This window comes from Pleuronectes platessa, chromosome 4 (genome assembly GCF_947347685.1).
Source record: "Pleuronectes platessa chromosome 4, fPlePla1.1, whole genome shotgun sequence".
Classification (NCBI taxonomy): Eukaryota; Metazoa; Chordata; class Actinopteri; order Pleuronectiformes; family Pleuronectidae; genus Pleuronectes; species Pleuronectes platessa.
In genome coordinates this window covers 22,964,302-22,986,170 of record NC_070629.1, presented here as the reverse complement: position 1 = coordinate 22,986,170, position 21,869 = coordinate 22,964,302, and the positions used below count along the sequence as shown (strand labels likewise).

The following is a 21,869-nucleotide window of genomic DNA, read 5'->3' as shown; positions in this document are numbered from 1 at the left end:
TCATTAAACTAAGAAAACTGGAGAGTACGAGTTTTTATTCATGCTTCAATTCAATTATATATTAAAGTTTTCACTACAGTGGCTGAGAGAGCTCAATGCACTGCAGGTTAATAAAAAAACTTCATTAATTTGTCTACATGCGCGGCAAAAAGTCCCAGCACGTGCAATCACAGAAACAAAACAAGGAAATGTTTCCAGGGGACCCAAAAAAAGTGATGAACCCGGCTGTAGTTCAAAGCTTTGAGAAGATCCATCACCACTGACGAGTAGCAGACTTCAATAACTTCACAAAGCAGTGAACTACACTCAGGTTCACCTTTTGTTTGGAGTCCCCCTGGAAAACATTTCTATTGTTGTTTCCCTATTTGGGTTGTGACTTTTTGCAGCGCATATGTCTTCAAATTGAGCTCTCTCAGCCACCGTAATTCACATACTAAAAAACAGAAACAATGAATCACAAAATGTTCTGCTGCCTTTTACATATGTTTACCACATTATTTTAATCTTCTGCACATTTATAGACACATGACAACAATATATGCATACTGTTTATCTGACAGAAAATACAGAAAAGTATAATAGATCCCTTCTAAGCTACTGGTTTTTGCTATTTGCCAGAAAAAAGTTATTCGGATTCATGCCATTTTTAGTTGGTACCATGTTAATACATCTTTTCTGATGGTTAAAGCAGTAAAACACAAAAAAACTCTTTGATGACAGACGATAATTGTATTTTCTGATCATGACACGTAACACAATCGCTCATCTGCTGAAGTCGGGAGTCGTGGCTGCTTCCACTTCAGCTTCTTTTTCAAGAGACACTTAAAGTTCAGAAAAGAAAAGTCAACAAAGACATTGATTTTTTGTTTGTTTTAATACCACTGACCTTTTTTGGCTTGGAATGATTCAGTAGTGGGTTGTGCAGTGATTGAGAGGCTGCGCTTTAAATCAATCCGAGTGCACCGGGTGGGAAGACAAAGGTCAAATCTGTGTTCGGTTAAGTGTCCTATTATAGCAGCACTTTCCGCTGGAGAGCTCAGTATTAAATATTTTAATGACCAGGCGCACATCAGAGGCCGTGGCATGCAAACAGATTGTTCTTGACGCGACACAGATTTATCGTGAGTGCCTTCCTGCCATTGTTCACTTTTTATTAGCTGCTCGAAGCTCGCCAGTCAGTTGTGAAGGGTCATTCCTCGTTAATGCAAACTGGTGTCGTCTGTGCAGCTTCAACAGTCCCGCTGCCGTGACTCCTCACCGTCCATCGTGTTATGGAAAACACTCACGCTCGAGTCTGCGTTTACTTTTGGAAATAGTTTTTGTCAGGCACGACAGGGACAGACACGAGGACACAGACGCACTGTAAACACAGACGCACGACATTTAGAAAGTCCGTTATGAGTTCACTGCTCACTCTGAAACAAGCCACGTCTCGATGAGCTGGGTACACGGTCGGACTTTCGGTGAATCTCGTCTCTGAACAAATCGCTCCCAAATAAAAGTCCATGAAAGCCACGGAAACAATCCCAGTGTGTTGTAAACAATCCGGTGGTGAGATGTTAACGTCATGTATGTGCTGAGCTGAACATGGACCAGAAACAGACTGAACGTGCTGCCAAGTGCCTTTCGATGGAGATGTGTTCTCTTACTGATGTAGTGTAAGTGCTTCTCAATGGGGATGTGACCACTCAGCTGTCACATCAACCATCTCCCACTAGAGATTTCATATTCCTGTCTGTGTGGGCTGAAATTAAACTGGACAAATCCAATGGGGGCCCCTGAACAACCCACAAGTCACTATATAGATATAGATATATATACACACACGAGTTCCTACCCACAGGACTATAAAAGTCAAACTCCCCTTTGTCTGGGCGCCATTAATATGCTGAGTTTGCAAGAATGATGCCACTGATGCACTTTTTCTTGCACGATGGACATTGTCTCATCCTTGTCCCCTGATGTACTGATCTGTGACTTTGGTCTCTGTCTCTGATTTGCTTTTAATCTTGTATAAATTATGATTTGTTTGTATCTATAAACCCCCGGATTTCCCTCGGATGGGATAGTACATTGATTTGGACTTGACTTATTATGTCACTAAGCTTCAAATGAATTTCTCCGTTTGTTTTTATGACCAAACAATTATCAGCTTCTCTGTGTTTGCAAGATCTGTTTGGATCAATCGCAGGAGATGTCATTGATATATCTCACTTTTTAAAAAGTTCCCTAATCCTAAATACATCATGAGACCCTGAGAAGGACGGGTTACAATCGTGGTCGTCAACCATTTAACATCCAGTAAAGGAAAAAAGTTGTGTTATCAATCCAAAGTATTTTGGTTTGTTAACACTGGGTTGAATTGTTTGCTTTCCCTCTGTGTCCTGAAGATCGACTATCTGGGTCTGTCATCTGTGGCCAATCTCTGTGAGCCCTGCAGCCACATACTGAGGTACAGAGCAGGTCCATCAGATACTTGTTTAAGCTGGAAAAGGACAGAGCCCCCCCGAACTATATGCTCTGCTCCTCAGATGTGTGTGTTCACAAGTGTCCGGCCAAACTAAGTTTTCCTCATCACACACAGCAGAGCGTGCGAACAGCTTTGACAAGTACACACAGAGACACAGCTCACCAGACATAAGTACGCAAACTCAGACACACACACACACACGTACGTACACACACACTCCCCCTATCGCTCTGACTGGGACTGGGTGTGCTGTGTTCTGCCGGATCTCAGTGTGAGTCTCAGTGTGTGAGTGTTTTTCCCCCTTCTTGTTTTCCAGGCGGCCATCTCTGCTAAGCCCCGCCATCTGTTCTCCATGCTGTGGAACACGCCGCTCCCTCCGGCTGCAGCCGCTTGGAAATGGTGGCAAAAATTGTCAATTGGAGTAAAACAGATCTTGAGTCGTGCTTCAGACGGCGGCTGGGACTGTTCTCTGAGACAGGTAAGTCACTCTGGAGGAAGTTTTCCTATATTCTTTTTTGTGTTTACCAGTGTGTTTTGTGGTAATGTGTTTGTTCAGTTGTGTGTTTTGTGGGTGCTTACATCTCCATATAAGTTTAGCCTCAGTCATTCATTTCATAGGAGAATAATAAACTTTTGGTCTTTACAGTTGGATATTGTTAGTATCTGTGAAGTTGCCAGCTGCATGTTGGGTTCCCATAGTAAAGTGAGTGGTAGCTCCACCCTTGTAACAAGACGGAAGTGGAAGTGATTTTGTTAATTGGTGAAGTGTGTATTTAAGTTTTTTTATGACCCTTAAACATGTTGGGTGTCCCACAGCCTGCCGCCTGCTGAGGTTCCACACAAAGAGATAAGAGCTGCCCTCGGCTAAAGCTGTGAACTACGTGTACAACAACAGAAGAAGGGTTCTGACGCTATCTGAACATCCAACAAGCAGCACAGAGGGAATGTAAAGACCATCAGAGCAGAGGAGCGTGTCGCTGGAGAGTTCTTGGTCCTGAGCCGTTCTGTCTGGAGTTTCCATGTTCTACCTGAGTTTGTGGCCTTGTCTCACAGTCCCAGGACATGTAGATTGGTTAGGATATTTATCTGTACGTGAGCGTGGTTGTTTGTCGCTGTATTTTGCGATACACTGGGGACCAGTCCAGCGTGTACCCCCCCCTCTCGCCAGCAATCAATAGAGGATAAACGGTATAGATAATGGATGGATGAATGGATCTGACTTGGTTTTAAATCTATTTAAAAAATAAAACACACGCATGCACACACAAACAACAACAAAATCACAAGAAAGAACAGCTGCATGAACAAGGAAATATCCCTGCAACCATATACACACACACACACACACACACACACACACACACACACACACACACACACACACACACACACACACACACACACACACACACACACACACACACACACACACACACACACACACACACACACACACAAACACGATCACACACACAATTGCACACTCATTCTGGAGGTCCACTGTGCCCATCTGGTGAACCAACAGTCCAGGTTGGTCTTAATGAGAAATAATGAGCCTTCACTAAATAACAACTTGGAAGGATTTTATCTCCAATTCAGATTTTATTAGAATGTTATTCACAGAGTTACAAAATTCTTTTTTGTTTCAAGTCTTTCACAACATTTTTTTTTTAGTTTTTTACATCACTGGCTATTGGCACACTTTAACTTCATACAACTCATTTCAAGAAAAATGTATCATTTTGTTACTTATGGCAGGGTACAGACAAATGGTTTCCCCAACATCTCCTTGATGAAGACATTGCATTTCAAAAACATTTGAACACAGACCTGGATTGAATGGAGCTCAAAGGGGAAAGAGACTCCTGTCAAACCATTCTGACATTCTCTCTAATAAATTAGAGCAATAATGAAATCTCTAGGCTTCAAACAGCTGGCATCACTGTCAGCAACAACACTAACAACCTCTGTTTGTGTGTGTGTATATGTGTGTGTGTGTGTGTGTGTGTGTGTGGAAAGCGGGTGTCCTACAAAGAGCAGCAGGCATCAAGTCAAAGAATCCAACTGTCCTTGGACGATTTCAAGCTGAAAGAAGAGGAAACAAATGTTAATTTGGAAAACAAGTGCACACACACACACACACACACACACACACACACACACACACACACACACACACACACACACACACACACACACACACACACACACACACACACACACACACACACACACACACACACACACACACACACACACAAATGAAAAAGGGAAAGTCAGACATTGAAGGAAAAATAATTATAATAAGTATGAGGCAGTTACGCAGACAGATGTATCTTGTCAGGAGATGTCTGCTAATTAGGATAAAATGAAATATGGAAGAAACACCACGATATACATTTGATTTTCTCTTAAAGGCGACACGGCACACACTAAAGACACTAACCTTGTTGTAGAATTCAAGCAGCTCCTGGTGGTTAAACTCAACAAAGACATTTTCCTGGACCTGTAAAGAGAGAGAGAGAGAGAGAGAGAGAGAGAGAGAGAGAGAGAGAGAGAGAGAGAGAGAGAGAGAGAGAGAGAGAGGTACATTAAGAGAGAGTCAGAGATGGATATGAGAGACTAACTTCTGAGGATAAAAACTCAGCGGTAAGAGCACACGCGTAACAGTCAGGACCGAGACGTATCCTGTCGGCTTCTTGTGCTTTCTATAAAAACCCTCATTAATTATTGCTGCTCTCTGGCCAGGACGTACTATCCTCTAAGTGTTCTCCATCAGAGTGAGTAAAAATACACACGAGGCAAAGTCATTGTCCGCCAACACACGGCGGGAGAAACTCGTCCCTCCTTCTCCTTTGGGTTCGGATTCATTTCAAAGAAGTTGCTGCATCAGCTGCATACATCCAAATATGAACGCTGAACATAATTCTGAACAGTAGAATGTTTCAGCACCGACATCACAACATAGGGTCCGTGTCATTTGCAATGGTGTGTTGATTTTTTAAGTTAAATTAAAAAGATAAACAATAACAACTTTCTATATCTGCTGAGATTTTATAAGATGCAATATGTATACTTCAAATACTGCAAGGTCTAAAGTCAGGGATTTAATAAAAATAAATGAAATGGAGCAATTTTAAGATTTATGAAGAATCGTGAACACTGCTCCTGTATTTTAGCTTCAAATCGGTTTTCAGTGAAGTGACACCGTGAGTGACAGTTTCTTCTCAGACATTGTATACTGTATCAATATGTGCTTATACTTAGCGTCCCCTGGGAGACTTGTGCTTTTTCTCTCTTTCTGAAAAGACTAATGGCCCCAGAGACTATCGAGAGGAAGCGAGGTTATGCAGAAAACTCATAAGAAACCAAGGGCAACCATCTCTGGACTATTATTATTATCATCATCACCGTCACTCCATCAGAAAACGAAAGGCTGAACAAAACCCCCAAGAGCAGGCATAATGGCCATCCACTTTATCAACACCCATCGTTGAGCAAATAGGTATAATATGGGAAATGCTTAGCACAGAATAAGGACGGGAAGTGACTCTTAATAACAGTGCTGAACTCCTGGAGCTGAGGAGGAGGAGGAGGAGGAGGAGGAGGGGGGCAGAACAAGGCAGGAGGAAGAGGTTGAAAAAGTGAATTAATGATGGATACAAAGAAAGACAGAAACAAACAAGTAAAAGGAAACCTCTGCTGCGAGTCGTATGTATACTGTCGCGTCGGCAGCTCTCCTCCCTGCAGATCGGCGCTCGGAGACTAAAATGGGGCTGCGGGGCTCGAAGCGAACTGGTTGGCTGGTTGGATGCGTGGGTGGGTGGGTGGAAGGAGGTCATGTGTCACGGCAAATTAACAACAGAGATATTAATTAGAAGCAACGTTAAAAGTCAATATAGGAGGAGCGCGCAGAGGGAAAATGTTATCTCTTGTCAAAGCTGCGACTCCACAGCACGAGGAGAAGTAGGGCAGCCTTGAATTCAGCTGCAGCAGAGGAAAAAAGTGCTGCAAGGAGAGTTTCTGCTAAACAGGTAATACAACAACGTATTTAAGGGCTGGTAGCAAGTGATCAGAAATGAAGACGAGTACATTAAAGTGGTTCCATGAGGTGATGAATAATTCTTCAGTATTGTTAGGAAATGTTTTAGGTTAAATGATGAATGTTGCCAGCACCTCTGATCTGATTTATGGATCGATCTCCACTGTGACAAACTCTACTACAGTAATGAAGAGAAAACCAAGTGGTGCAGTACTCCGTCAGTTAGGTTAATGGGTCTTTAGCGAGCTGGGATCACATCGTAAAAAAAGAAAGAAACACTTGTCCTCCCACTGAGCGGCCGGCGTGACAGAGGTGAGACAGGGGGTAACTGGAAATGTAGCTTCAATATATGTTGTCAATCAAAACCGAGCAAGAATAAATAGATGAATACAAACCAAAGTGCTACACAACAGTGGCGGATAAAAGTTTGTTGGTATGCGTTCGTGCTGATGTGAATGTTAAACTGACAGCGTGTGTTTGAGGAGAATTTCCAGGCACTGCTCGGTGTGTGTGTGTGTGTGTATGTTAGAAAGAAAAACAGAGTTTGTGTCCTGGGAGCATATGCACAAGTGTTTGTGTGTATTTGTGTGTCTGTGTGTGTGTGTGTATGTGTTTGGCCCATCCCATTGTTCCTCAGGGTTGAGATTTTGCCAGGCAGTAACCCAACAAGGCTCTGACAGATCTGGGCTAACACTAATGGGGATAGGATGCATCATCCTCATCATCATCACTCTATACTACCAGTCCGCGCACGCACGCACGCACACACACACACACACACACACACACACACACACACACACACACACACACACACACACACACACACACACACACACACACACACACACACACACACACACACACACACACACACACACACACGTACACACATACACACATGCGCACGTACATAAGACTCCATCTCAGAGCCCAAATCCTGTGTGTCAGGCTACAGAAAACTGGATTAAAGCATGAAGATAATCATGAATTCACTTGCATGTTCTGTTCCATATGTTCCACTACAGGAGACTATAGTACAATATAGGCTACACACAGAGGGAGGTCCAACAATGAGACGGAATAAACCAACAAAACATAACATGGTTAAATAAATAAATCTTTCAAACATATGTCATTACTCAAATGTGGGACAATATAGTTTGTTGCATCTCTTCGTACAAGAACCTTTCAACAAGCTCACTGATGTAATTCCCTGGATGAGCTCATGTTCATTACTTAGATGTAATGACTGGAAGGTTCTTTGACACCGAGGAAGACGTCACGACTGACAGCTGAGACTGACTCCAGATTGGTCGAGCCTGTGTATCGGCCGGACCTCGACACTGCAGCTCCAACCCACCATCACTACCGACCAACCCAAGATGGCAGCACCTGCATCCAGGGTGATTTAGCTTCAGTTTATGGTTTTGACCCATTGAACTATGCAGGGACATTTCCAAATTACCAGTACCAGATCTCAGAAGTTTCACAGCTTGATACTAGACACAGCAGAAACTCCAAAGACAAAGTTGCAGAATAATGAACTACCCTTCAAGTAGAGTGGTGTGAACCTGAACGTGTGCACTCCCCCTGAAGCCCAGACGGGAACATCTGGTGTCATAGATTAACAACCTGTGAGTGCAGCGCTGGTGTTTGCAGGAGACCACTTTTATCAGCTTTCAGAGGTTTTTCTGCTTCTGACTGAACCATTCTGTGTTATTCCGATTGACAACAAAACAACACATTCAACGAGCAGTGCTCTTCTTCGTGCGGCTACAGGTGTCAGTAATGTCAGTTTACATAAGCCCATGGTGCAAGGCACTGAGCTGTAGACTTCTCATACCACAAGAAACTGTGTGAATGGATCTTTGTGGATGCAAAAATGCACTTTTCATCAATTATTTGCTTCAGCACAATAAAGCAAAGTTTGGATTTGAAACACTTGTCAAAGCAGTGAAATTCTTTCTCTCCGCTGAGTGCTTCACAACGACTGAATTCCTTACTTCTCTGCATTAAAAGCAAAGATAGGCCGAGTAGGAATGAGTAAAGGGAGCGAGAGGGGGAGACAACACGGGAGATTGACAAAACAAAGAGGGGAGAAGAGAAATAGAAAGAGACAAACGATAGAAATGAAAGGCAGCGTCGGAGCTGGAGGAAAGGAGAAAGACGGTACAGAGAAAAGAGCTTAAAGATTGAACATTTGCGATAACTCAAGAAAAGTTGAAAAGGAAGGCAAAGTCAACCTAAAGCATCTCAAACGTTGAAACTAAAAAAGAATCCACCGTCACAAAGAATGTGTCTTATATCCAGAAATTTAACTTCAAACCTGATACAACAACAAAGCTGTCGATAAGCTCACAGTGAGGCGGGGAAGGAGAGATGGAACAACACTCCTTTAGAGTCTGTGTGAAACTGCCTGCTGGGTGAAGCAGGCTTAAAATATGCATGAAAAAAGTCCACAGCAGACACAGAGTGAAGCAAATCAGGCTCAAGTGTCGACAACAAGCGCAAATCAATCTTCAGCTGAGATGCAGTCAAACGAGGTGACCTTGTGTGAGAGTTTGTGTCCTGGAGGAACATAGAGAAGTTTACCAGTTGGTCTGTAAGTTTGCATTGATCAGGGCAGGGAAGGTCAATACAAACCATTCAGCAATAGGATGTGTACTTTTTGTATTTTTTTGTAATTTGATTGAAATGTTATTTGACTCAAGACCATTAAGCAACTAAATAGCACAGTTTATAAAAAAAACTATAATTTTCTGTTGTAATAATTTATTGATGATCTTTTATTCTATGGTGAGTAATTTTAGTCAAAGAAAAAACATTCAAAAAAGTTAAATAACACATTTCTGGGGAATAACGTTTTACAGTGTACGTATGTGTTTTATGGCTTGTAAACTTTATTCTGCTTATTTTTATTCTTACTCTCTTCACTCTCTCTACCTTCATATCTCCCTCTTTTGACTTTTCTGGCTGTGAAGCACATTTTAATTTCCGTGCACAAAGTTCCTGTATAAATAAGTTTTTGCTTACTTGCATGTGGCAGATTATCATATTTTACTAGTCACTGCTGACTCCCTCTTTTAGTCTGAGGAGGCCATTTGTCCACAAGGAGAGAAGCAAACTGTTAATAGCCCTCCATTAAGAAAACTGCTCTGATGTGGGCGCTTTGGTAAATATACATGAGTAGGAGATAAACAATGTCCAGAATGAAAAATGAATGAATGAACACATCAATGATTACAGAGGTTTGTTTGTTATTGCCGAAGCCCAGGCTGTCAGGACTCCTGCTGTGCCCATGCAGTGGTCCCATGCAATGACTGGAAAGACTGTATGGAGCACATTGTCAGTCTGATCACGGGCCTCACCCAGCATGGGCAGGTTCATGTCGGTATGACGGATGGTGCGAGGACCATGCCATGCTTACCCTCATCAGCTTCCTACCCGGCAAACACTGTCAAGTGTGTTTGTGGGAGCATCCAGCCAATCTAGAACATCACAGGAGGGGGAAAAAGCCAAGTCCCCTCAGTGCAGGACGAGTGTGTTTCTACGGTGCTGCCAATAGGTGCAGCATGTGGAGATCTTTTAACCTGGACTTTGTTACTTTTTACAGAAATAATGACCCTTTCACATTTTGTCTCTAAAAGAAAGAGACAAAGAAAACAGATTATGGATAAAACCTGGTTAAACCCACTTGACATCACAAATGTCAGGTTCCAGGTTGGTTTCAATTTCTCAGCACATGAATTGGATCCACTGAATTCTGGCAGTTCAGAATATTCTAAATTAACATTCAATTCCAGCTACACTGCTGTTCTCATTGTACACACACACACAATTTGGTGGTCTTCTTATCACAGCCTCTGCCACCGTGCATATGTAACGCTGCCTGTCGATTCGGCCCCTCCACCAGCCCAGCATCCACCTGCAGGTTCCTACAGGGGGGGGCCAACGATATTTACACATCACTCCTCATTAACTCTATTTAATCATGTCTGGGCGTGTGATGGGGTCGGAGCCTAGATGTCAAACTCTATTGACTGCGCCCTGCTGCTGTAATAAACATTTCAAATGTGAGTTGTCAGACTTAGATGCAGTTAATCCCCTGCTCACCTTAAACGAATAAATAAACTTTACACGGGATTGGGTGAATCATCCTGTGTTTTTTCTGCTCCTGTCAAAATGACACCGGAGCAGCACAGTATTAAATCAGCCTCAAAAAGAGGGCGACTGTATTTTTTTCTGAGCTCAAGTGCTCCACAGAGAGAGGACATGAAAGGCTCTGTGTCACTTTGTGTGTCTTACAATGAGTTTGTCCGGATGGAGCTCCTCGACGCTGCCTGATCGTTTACTTTTGCCTGACGCAGAAGTCTTGACAGTAAAAGACAGAAAGAAAAGGTGAAACACACAAGAGGCTGAGATACTGGATTTTGGCAAACCCTTTATCCCCCCCCTACTCTCAATACATACTCATAACAATTACACCCTCCCCTTCTTGGCTGCTTTACTGCAATCTACACACAAGCACGCACACTCACGGACACACTCGTCTTTGTTTCATTGGCATCGCGACACGTCTTAATTGAAACAAAATCTGCTGCTACGCTCTTATGTTGCCATGGGTACACGCAACTCTACAAAAAGGGACTAATCTGGTTCATGAATTTGTCTTCATGCTTGAACTCTTGTCTGCCTGTTGTTCAGCTTACAAGCAACCACAGTCTATGTGTGGTGGCTGTCTGTCAGCCAGCTTGCATTACACGCATGTCTGTCAGTCTGTCCTCCTCTCTGTCTTTGTGCCAGCCCACATTCACAAGCCTCTCTGGCTGCCTGAGCTTTCTGCTTTCTGCTTTGTGTCATCTTAGTGCAGGATGATCAGCAGGGGTTATATTTACTTAGATTTCAGTTTGAGCCCTTCATTGCAGGGCTTCAAGCTAAACTTAAATCACTATACTCTGCAACATGATTACTCAGATGGCCTGTCCCACTGCTCTCTAGTGTTGAACAAGTCTCAAAAGAAAGATTGCGACAGTGCTTTTGCTTTATTAGCTCTGACACACACACTCTCAGAGCTAAGTGTAAACCACTTTTTGATCTTTTAAAAACCCACTTGTATAAGTTGAAAAGTTTGTTGCTTTGGAAATGAGTTTTTGGTCCTTATAATGATCTTTTATTGTTGAATACCCATTTCCATTTCATTTGCCGCTTTCATGCTGTGTTCTTTTATGCATTTTGTATTAATAACTGTGAAGCACTTTTTAACTGCTGTTTTGAAAAGTGCTACATAAAAAATGTTCAATAAAATAAAGTTTATGATCATTTTTACGAGGACGCGGAGTGGTGTCACTGAGCGAGCACTCGGCTGACGGAGGAAATAAAACTGCCAGGTAATCTATTTCAAAAACAGGGTGAAATCAACTGGCATCGCATCACCACTGACTTATCTTTCTGAATCAGAGATGAAAATAAGCTTACACTGATGAGAAACCACGTATCTGTCACTCATATGTAAAAGGAACATCTTAATGACACATTAAGCTATGTTCTGTTTAGTGTAATTAAATGTGTGAGCTGCTCAGTCGTCTGTCACAACAGATTCTCTGACGAAGCTGTGCTGTCTAAACACACTCTTTTAACTGCTCAATTAAGATTTTTGTTGTCTGCGTCAGTTCTACATGTGTCCTGTCGCCTCCTTCTATGTCCTGTCTCCGTCCATCTGTCTGTACGTCATCAGCACTGCTGAGGTGAGCTGAGTTTACAGCCACATGACTCACTGTCGAGGGGCAAAGCAGATGGAGGGAATTGGAGACAGGTCGAAGGTTCAGCTGAGGAAAACACTGATATGGAATTGGTCTCAAAAATATACCAAGCTTGACTAATGTCTTTCTACTCACACTGACCAGACCTAATGTAGTATACTGTATTTTATATGTCCAATAATTTCTCTAAGTACACTTTAAAAACTAGAAGGGGTTCGTATAATAAGGTAATTACATTATGACCCCCAAAACATTCAAAATGTCATGATCTATTAGAAGCAGCATTTCTCATTCTCATGCATGCGGCTGGGTATTCCCTTAGCCGGTTAGCTCCCACGCTGTGATGAGTGTGGGTATCTACAGTACCTTATAGCATTTGGACTGGATTTTTTTGTGATTCATTTGCAAGTAATACTGATATTAAATGTGTTTTTAAATCTTCCCCTGTGTGAGATTTATCTTACTTTCATAGTTATTGACGTAAGTAGAACCAATCTAAACTGTAATTTTTCCCAACTAATTTTAATAATTATTTTGTATGGTGAGTAAATAGGGATTTAAAATGTTTTGCATTTTATGAAAGTTCAGTGAGTTCCACCAAATCTCAACCTGCCTTTCTATGTTCTCCAGGAGATACAACACTTTGATATTAATAATTTTCTGATTAAACCAATGTTCCCCTAACCTCCCTGAAGGCCCAATTAACCCAATCATACCACAGGAAAAAAATGAAATGGAAAACCTGGCAAACTTCATCTGCTGATGGAGATCATGTGATATTACCAAAAGCCCCCTAAGAGCCAAATGGAGCTTAGGCTGAAATTATTTAGGCATTTCCCAGAATGTTTTGCCACCTCCCAGAGAACAGAAATGAACAAATAGCATTTAACTTAAAGTGTAGGTGGAGAGAGCATTAGTAACAGCCAGTTTTCCAATAGAGAGAAATGTACCTTTTGTTGTCTGTGGAAGCTCAAGGCAGTAAAAAAATAATATATTTTCTCTGCATCTTTTACTGTGGTTTAACCACGTAGGATTAACATGATGGAGAGTCTGGAACCTTTGACTTGTATTCACAAAGTTAAACAGAGAAGCCGAACAACTTCTCGTCACTTAAAGTAAAGTGGATTTATAACAATGAACAACTAGCCCCGAAGGTTAATGAATACCTGCAATCATGTTCTTTTAATTAACCCATCCTCAGTGTCCCTCTGCTACATGTCAATCTTATAAAATAGACTACGGCCAGTAGCTTTCCACACAACTGTAAAGTGCCAGTCAACAACAACAAGTAAAAATCAATAGTTCAAAAAAGCAGACCATGTTTAATCTTCCCATGACCCTATGATCCCAGAGTCGTTCAGAAAAACAGCCTGTAGACGCCACACATGCTCTGTGCACTGACGCTGAAAGGGAGGCACCAAGAACTGGTGTCCGCATCCACAATCCACAAAGCGCCCTGCAGCCATCGCACAGTGACAGACTTGGAACCTCAAAACGTCAGCCATTCACTAAAAGCCTGTCGACTACAACAAATAAGAGCTGTCAAATCCAAACACTAGAAACTGCCAATCACCTCTGGTATTTATAACGGAAGTAAGCAAGAGCTAGATGTGTGTGTGCACGCGAAAAAAGCCCACACAAACACGCACAAATATATAAAAGAGAAGAGGAGAGGAGAGGAGAGGAGAGAGGAAAATATCAGACATATGACATACAAGTGATTACATGGTGGAAAAGCCTTCATGTACAGTAAGGGGCCTTCATTAGTGTGTAAAGGAGCCAACATGTCACTCAATGTTTCTAATTTCAATGATCTGGAGAAAACACCTGGGAATGAACTGGCCTAGAACATTCCATCAGTCTGAATATTTCATCGCGTTTTCATGAGACCTTTGATAATGCTCTCATTCTATCTAAACTCTGAAAACAGCGGGGAGTAAATAATGGCAGAGAGGAGAGGAGTGTGTGCTGCCAAACCGGGGGGGAGACAGTGGAAACTTTGAAAACAATCAAAAGAAGAACAAGGAAGACAAAACCAGAAACAAAACAGGGATTTTGATTTGTTTTGTGCTGAGACAGGAGCTGGGAGGAGGACCCCGGCTGCAGGCCTGACAGGATGCATTCCAGAAATGCCCGGACTAAGAAACACAAACACACACACACACACTGCGCGTATACTGTACACACGCTTGGGCACATTAGCATGCATGGGTGGAAAGGCCTGCACATCCAAAAACACACACACCCTATAATCACGGTCAGATGGGAGGTTTCGTGACACACGGGCAAGAGTTCACACACATCCACACAAAAAAACTAAAGAATTGCACGTGTGTGAATTTTCACTAACACATCAGGTCCCATCAGTATATTTATATTTTTTATACAGTTATATTGATGATTTTTGAGTTATTATTGTCAAATCTGCCATCATCTTACTTAAAAATGTATCAATTACTGTATTTGAACTAGAATCCATTACTTTTAGTAAACAATTTAATCTTTACCAATTATTTTGATCCACCTGTTTGGTACCTTTTATCTTATTATTCAAACTGTTACTATTACTGGTCCTGAAGCCGTTTACATGATGCTATCAACATAATGCTTTTCTGTCTTACGTTTACGCACTTGTGTTTAAATATATATTATATATCTGATGCAACAGTATTAATAGCTTGAGGCATTTTTCACTTAAAACTGCCAACAAAGTTGGAAAGAAGTTTCCTGACACACGGGAAACGAGAGCCGAAGTGCAGTCTGCAGATTAATTAATATACAGTAGGTGTCCTGCTGCCTTCACAGGGCTGCAGGGAATTAATGACCTCAAGAGGCTTTTCCATACAGTACAAAGCAGCTGTGGACAACACAGGCTGCTCAGGATCGATATTAATCAATGCAGACTACTTTACTGCTTTAGCCGTATGAAGCCTTATATATTTTAAGGAGATTAAGTGCCTGCAGAGTGACACAGCCTCAGAAACGTGTAGAGTGATAAAGGAGTTGATCCATAACCAAGAGGTGAATGTAGTAGTTGAGTTCAAATGTCTTCACTGTGACACTGTGGGATCAATAAAGGATTACCTCATTTATTTATGTATTATTATTTATCAATATGCTGTGATTTCAGTCACCCACCTTAGTTTGATAACTTTAACTCATTATTTCAACTGTTAACTTCAATCGGTTACTTTTAGCTAACATCATCAACTGTTAATCCATTAGCTTACGTTTAGCTAAGTGACACTTGTTCATTAGTAATTTAGTCAGATAGTTAAACTGTTAAATTAAAATTGTTTGCCTTCCTTAGCTATTTCAAATTGCCGATTACTTTCAGCCGTCTTCACTTTTTCAATTGATTACTTTTAGCTAACTATTCAAACTGTTCATCCATTGCTTTTCACTGACCATTTTACCTGCTCTACTTACTTGCTAACAATTTGTCACGCGCACTCGATTGCAACCTGCGATGTTCATATGTTACACCTGACTCAGTTTGACGGGCAGCCTACACAGTATTAAATTTACTGGTCAATTACTTGACATTTCGTGTACCGCCTGGTGACTGCAGCCAGTTGGGAACCATCGCACAAACACACATAAATCACAAGCCTGTCGATGCATTTACCTCGACACTATGCTACCGGTCTGTGACCTCCAAACACACACCTTGCTGTTTCAACAATCATTCCCCTCCGGCTATGAATGAATGGGCATGAGAGGAGGTCTTCCCCTGTCTCCCTCTACCTGCTGAGGAAATTCTGTTTCCCTGTCCCTCTCTCATCTTCTCTTCTTCTCTCATCGGCAAGATACATCGCCCTCTCTTGAAATAATCCCTCACTTAATCTCCGTAACTTGCCTCAACTCCCGTCTCCCCCTGCATTAAGTGGCACCTTGTTATAAACAGCCCATCAGTGAGCTGTCTATCCGTAACCCGGCTGTGGACTGACATTTATTAAGACTCAGCTTTGCCTGAAGTCTCCTTGCCTCTGTCTGCATCCCCACATGAATACAGAGAACCAATTACAGGAACAACAGGGCATATGTCTACATGCTTCAGGAGGCAAGGCCACTAACCAACACACATAACAGAGGCAGCAGACGGATGGAGGCATGGTGGTACGAAGAGAAGCAGACCGATAGAACAAGAGAGGTTTTGAATTTATCCCACCAATAGTCAAGTCTGGGAAAAGCTTCTTGGAGGAACCCAATGCTAAGGGCAATCTTTTGACAAAAGGAAAAACCTCCCGCTGTGGTTATAGGGTGCGGTAACACAGGAGGACATAACACATTTTCTAAACAAACACCTTTATTTAAGACATTAAATGCACGAGTTACCCTGCACGAGTTACACTGCACGATCAAAATGTGCAGCAGCAGGAGGTAGCTACCAGGGCTAAACAAATAACCACCTTGATGGCGGGCTGAATAGGTCAACGGCTATTTTGCCTATTGGTTTTGTCTCTAAGGGATGAGGTCACCAATGTCCTGTCCATGCTCTCTGACTCTGTGTGTTTGTTCATTATTTGTTTGCATGCGTGTACCGTCCCAAACAGAATCCACCACATCCTGTGTTGTGGTTTACTGACAATGGGAACAGGGACAGGCTTCCACCAGAAGCTTATTCATACCGCTTCCACATCCGCCTCTTGAACCTTGCCATGCAAGACACAGTGCGACGCTCACTGATGATGATCTGCATGTGAGAAATCCATTCACATATTACTCACTGTGAGACAGGAAGTCTTCTCCTAAGAAGAAAGAAACCCGTTTTAGGTATGAAATCAGTAACACCGCCGGCTTCCTGAGTCTGCTGGAGCAATTAATTTTTGTCTTTCATACAAAGGCCTCCGTTCTGGAAAAACTCCAAGTTGACTTAGGACAGAATTGTTATTAATAGAGCACAGATGTTTGCATGCGGTATGTGGCCTGTGGCAAACAATCTATCAGCAGTAGAGCATTCAGAAGGTGAGAGACTGTTTACCAAAACATGTCACTCAGCTGTCACATTATCTCACCCATGACATGGAAGGAATTCTCTATTGTGGGCACCTGAGCTATTTACAGTCATTTTTATATAGTAGCTAGAGTCATGACGCTCGCAAAAGTGTCCCCTGAGAGTAGTTCTTTATGCTTCCAAAATCTTACCAAGTGGGAAAAAACGGTCCCTTCAGCCATGTCTGCATCTGGAGTGAAAGACTTAATACAACAAATAAAGCTACTTTAGGCTGTTTATCGGCTAAAGGATTAGCACCAGAGCTAACCACCTTGAAATAATGCGTTGGTACTAGGGCTGGGCGATTTTTCGATCTCGATTCGGGATCGCGATAAAATGTTGATCGATTTCGATTATCTCCTTGTGACATGTATTCGATCTCACGTGGCAAAAGTAAGCGCAACAACAGTGTCGGAGTCTGCCGGCTGCCGTCTGCAGGTAGGACACGACACGCCCACTTCCCATCGTGAAAGTAGCTGCAGTTGTGCGAGAGAGAAAAAGAGAGAACGAAGTTGGAAAAAGGAGAAAAAAGGAGTGAAACTGAAGTCGGGGACAGCGAAAATAATGCCGAATGTGAAAGCGGCATCACTACATCACCCGAAACCGAAGACATTGTCGAAAAAAAGGGTAACGCGACGTCGGGGTGTGTGTACGTGGTTTGGATACGGCAAAAATGACGAGGAGCAGACGGTCTGCAAAATATGCCGGCGGTCGGTACCAGCCAGGACGGGAAACACCACAAACCTTTTCAATCACCTGAAACGGCACCATCCCAGTGATTACACAGAGAGTTTGACTCTGCGGGCTCAAGTTTGCACGACACCAAACAAAGAGACAGGCAAGACCACTACGTCTTCCGTTAGCATCGCTAACGGGAGCGATTCTGTTCTGTTAGCAAAACAACGGGTCCATCCAGTCGTGTTTTGCTGCCATTGCCCCATATTAAAAACAATCGAAGCGGGGCAAAAATATAACGAGCGCTAATACTTATTGCTTAGCTAAAGATATGATGCCCCTGAGCACAGTGGAGAGGGACGGCTTCAGGAAACTGATCAAAGTGTTAGACCCCAGGTACGAGCTCACAGTTTAGCACTTGAATGTGTCAGAGGGTCTGACCCACATGTTTACTTGTTTATGTGCTCATTATTGGAAGGCATATTCATTTTTTATGTTAATAAACTTTATTGTAAATTTCAGTGAATCTCTTGTTTCTTCAAGCTTCAGGATCGTGATAAGAATCGAGATCGATCAATATGGAAAAACCTATCGTGATAACATTTTTTTCCATATCGCCCAGCCCTAGTTGGTACTCTTCTGTTCTTCCCATTCTGCCAACATTAATGCCTCATGTCTGATTTCTATGCTACGTAACACATTCAAATGCTATATATACTGTTCTTGCCTTTTTGGAAACTGATTATTACCGCTGCCAAAGAGGTTATGTTTGGCACTGGCTGGTTTGATTGTTTGTTTGCTTGACTTCCAAAAAAATGGGTGGAAGGAGGGAGAAAGAGCCAAGAAAGACGGATTTTTTTTCAGCACTTTCTTTGACATTGTGAGATTTTTACATATATCCCAGGGAATTATAACTGATTATTGATGCAAAATATTAAATTTGCAATTTGGTTTGGTTTTTATTGAATTTAAGTGGACGATTGGGTGATGGTGGAGAACTTACTGAGTCTCATTCTAGTATTCACTATGGAGTAATACAGAAAAGGCTATATTAATAAAAAAAAAATTAATCTTGAATTAGAAGAGAAATGATTGACTCAGGGTTTGTGGTAAAGTCCTCTCGCACAGGGATAATCATCTACATCAACTGATTACACCTCCTTTCCAGACTATATGGGCATTTAAAAAGTGTGCTTGATTGACAGCCCCCACGTGCACCTATTTATACAGGTCTCATTAGCGTCAGTTAGCCTGATGAGAGGTCTAATACGCCACAGTAATTGAGAACACGTGTGTGTCTGTTAACGGCCTTTAACAGTGAGAAGGGAAACACTTTTCTCTCATCACTTCCTCAAGCTTGTTAAAAGGTACAACGGGCATAAACAAGGGAAAACAAAAGTTCATTAGTGATGCTATACATGGGTGTAAAACTGGTTTCATTCAGACGATTGATAGTAAATGATATGAATGTTTTTTTTAAATGAAACAAAATTCCATCACTCACATACATTATCTACGCTGTTTATCCTTTAAAGGTCATGGAGGTGGTGGTTTGGGCCAATCCCAGCTGACAACAGCTGCTGTAAACCCTGAACAGGTCGCCAACCACTCACTCACATTCAAACTAATAGACAATTTAAAAATCTCTAGCCCTAATCTGCATGCGTGGAAGTACCCACTCCACACAGAAGGACTCTGGGATTCAAACCAAAGAACATTCTTGCTTCTTGCCATTGTACCACCGTGCAGCTCTGATCAACAAATCAAAAATGATTAACAATGAGTGCTTTCGGACTTATAGCAGGAAAACCACTGGTGTAACTTATAACATTAGTTGAGGGATCCATTCATAAACAGCACAACATATGGAGCTTGGAACTAAGAACCTTAAATTTGATGCAGCGAGCATTAATGTTGGTACAGCTACAGATTACAGGCAATGTCATGTCAAAGTGTTTGCTATAAAACTGGCCAATTGACAATTATATTCTAAAAAATTATGAGAGGGGACAGAGAGAGGGACACAGGGACAGAGAGGAAGACAAAGAGAGGCAGCAACATGGTGCCGAAGCCGAGTCAACAGAGCGGCCTCTGCTGGGGGTCATTTGTCAGGCCATTAGGTTCCACAGTTAATGAAATAAAAGAACAATAAAGAATCGCTCTGTCCAGTTCAACACAGAGAGTTGTTGTGTCAGTGTGGAGTGTCCTTTTCTCACCCACCACTTCCCATCCTGCACACATGAATATCCCCACCCACCCACATAAGCGCTCTTTCTCTCTCTCTCTGTCACTGCCTTTCTCTCGCATGTGCATGCACACACACATGCACGCAACTTACAGTGACGTCTAGGTGGGCAAGGGTGGGATTTTCACACGCCTCGCTCCCCAGAGCCCATTCAATACAGTACCCAGCATGACAGCTTGACATACACACAAAGCCTGGGATTGTCTGCACCCAGTGGGCCACTCACTGAACTAGAATGACAGAAATACACTGAGGCCCAGGATGATGCAGATACATAATACAAAGACTCACTAGTGACATGCCTGAACACACACACACACACACAACATACACACAAAGACACACTTAATGCATTTTAAGCTATATTTCTGAGAAGCACAGGCCTGTAAAGCCTATAGAATAAATACATACATCAAAAAGGTCACTGCCCGATTAGTCTTAACTGACATATTGGAAATTCAAAGACTTCAGTCGTTTGTTGGTTTGTTTGTTTGTTTGTGAGAAAGAATATACATAAACGACTGAACCGATTTCCACGAAAATTGTGGGAGGATGTTGTCGGGTTCAGGGAAGAGCCCTTCAAATTTGCGTGCAGATCAGGATCAGGGCGTGGAGTTTATATAATTTTTTTTTTAACTATCTTCATTGGAACTGAAATCTATGAGTGTGTGAGATGTGGTGCAGCCTAATTGAAATTAAGTGGACCGCTGGGCCTTGACGGAGGTTTGTGCTCTACTGAGTGTGGTTCTGGTTTTACTAAGTGTTAAGTGAATAACTGAATTCTGAAGAACTTGACTTTCAGTGAACTCAAACCCTCCCTCTTCAGTAGGAGTGCTCTGGGTGGTACTCAGGTAATGTGCTTTGTTCCAAGCTGCAAAAAAAGAGCCATAACTGTATAAATATCACTTTGATCAAACCTGCATTCAAGCTTTTAAAATGCAGTTTGATCAAAGTTCAACTGTTCTATTTCGACTGCCCTCCTGCGGTGCCATGAAGGGAAGGCGTGTTTGAGGCATTATGAAAAGTTAATTCATAAATAATAGCCAAGGCCACCGTGGACATAACAGAAATAAACATTTGAAAGCCACTTACTGTTCTCTGAATAAAATATTCGCTCCTGCCTACTTTTCTAAGCAAAGCAGTAATACAAATTCTCCCTCTCTCTTTTCTTTGTGTGATTGTTTCTTTCAGACAGAAGATAAATGGGGCCTGAGAAGCAAATGACAATTAACTATTCATTAGTTATATAATTCAATTCTTACTTGCTATATATTCCTTTGATATGTGCACACATTTTACTTTTATTGTTGTGTCTGATTTGTGCTGCTTGTTGTAGGACCAGGCTTTTCTCTTTTTTTCAACCCAAATACAACCAAGGTCTCCTTTGTTCTCATTCTCTCCCCGTCTTCCTCTTTTCTCTTTCAAGTCAGGCCACACCAGTATTCAGTCTTATGACACACAGCCTTTGTCAAGTACATTCCCTTCTACCCTATATCGAATTCTATACATGTATGTGCACAGCTCTGCAGCAAACAGCTCATGCACTTGGCCTTTTAGTTTTTACTGGGAGCAAAGTGTAAGTGTGAAAACAATCCAGAATAACCATTAAAATCATAATAAAATAATTTCTGAAGGCACCAAAACACCACAGGAAATTATTGATATAAGTCGTACATGTT

The 21,869-nt window shown here is 42.0% G+C and overlaps 1 protein-coding gene across 1 annotated transcript in view; it reads right to left on the bottom strand.

Moving 5' to 3' along the window:
- Positions 1-4,052: 4,052 nt before the first annotated feature.
- commd10 (COMM domain containing 10) overlaps positions 4,053-21,869 on the bottom strand; it is a 56,091-nt gene continuing 38,274 nt past the window's right edge. Inside the window, exons 6-7 of the mRNA XM_053420412.1 lie at positions 4,917-4,976; positions 4,053-4,555 (exon numbers count right to left, since the gene is read on the bottom strand). Of these exons, the coding sequence (XP_053276387.1) occupies positions 4,517-4,555; positions 4,917-4,976 (99 nt within the window). The 3' untranslated portion in view covers positions 4,053-4,516. The remainder of the gene's footprint in view (positions 4,556-4,916; positions 4,977-21,869) is intronic.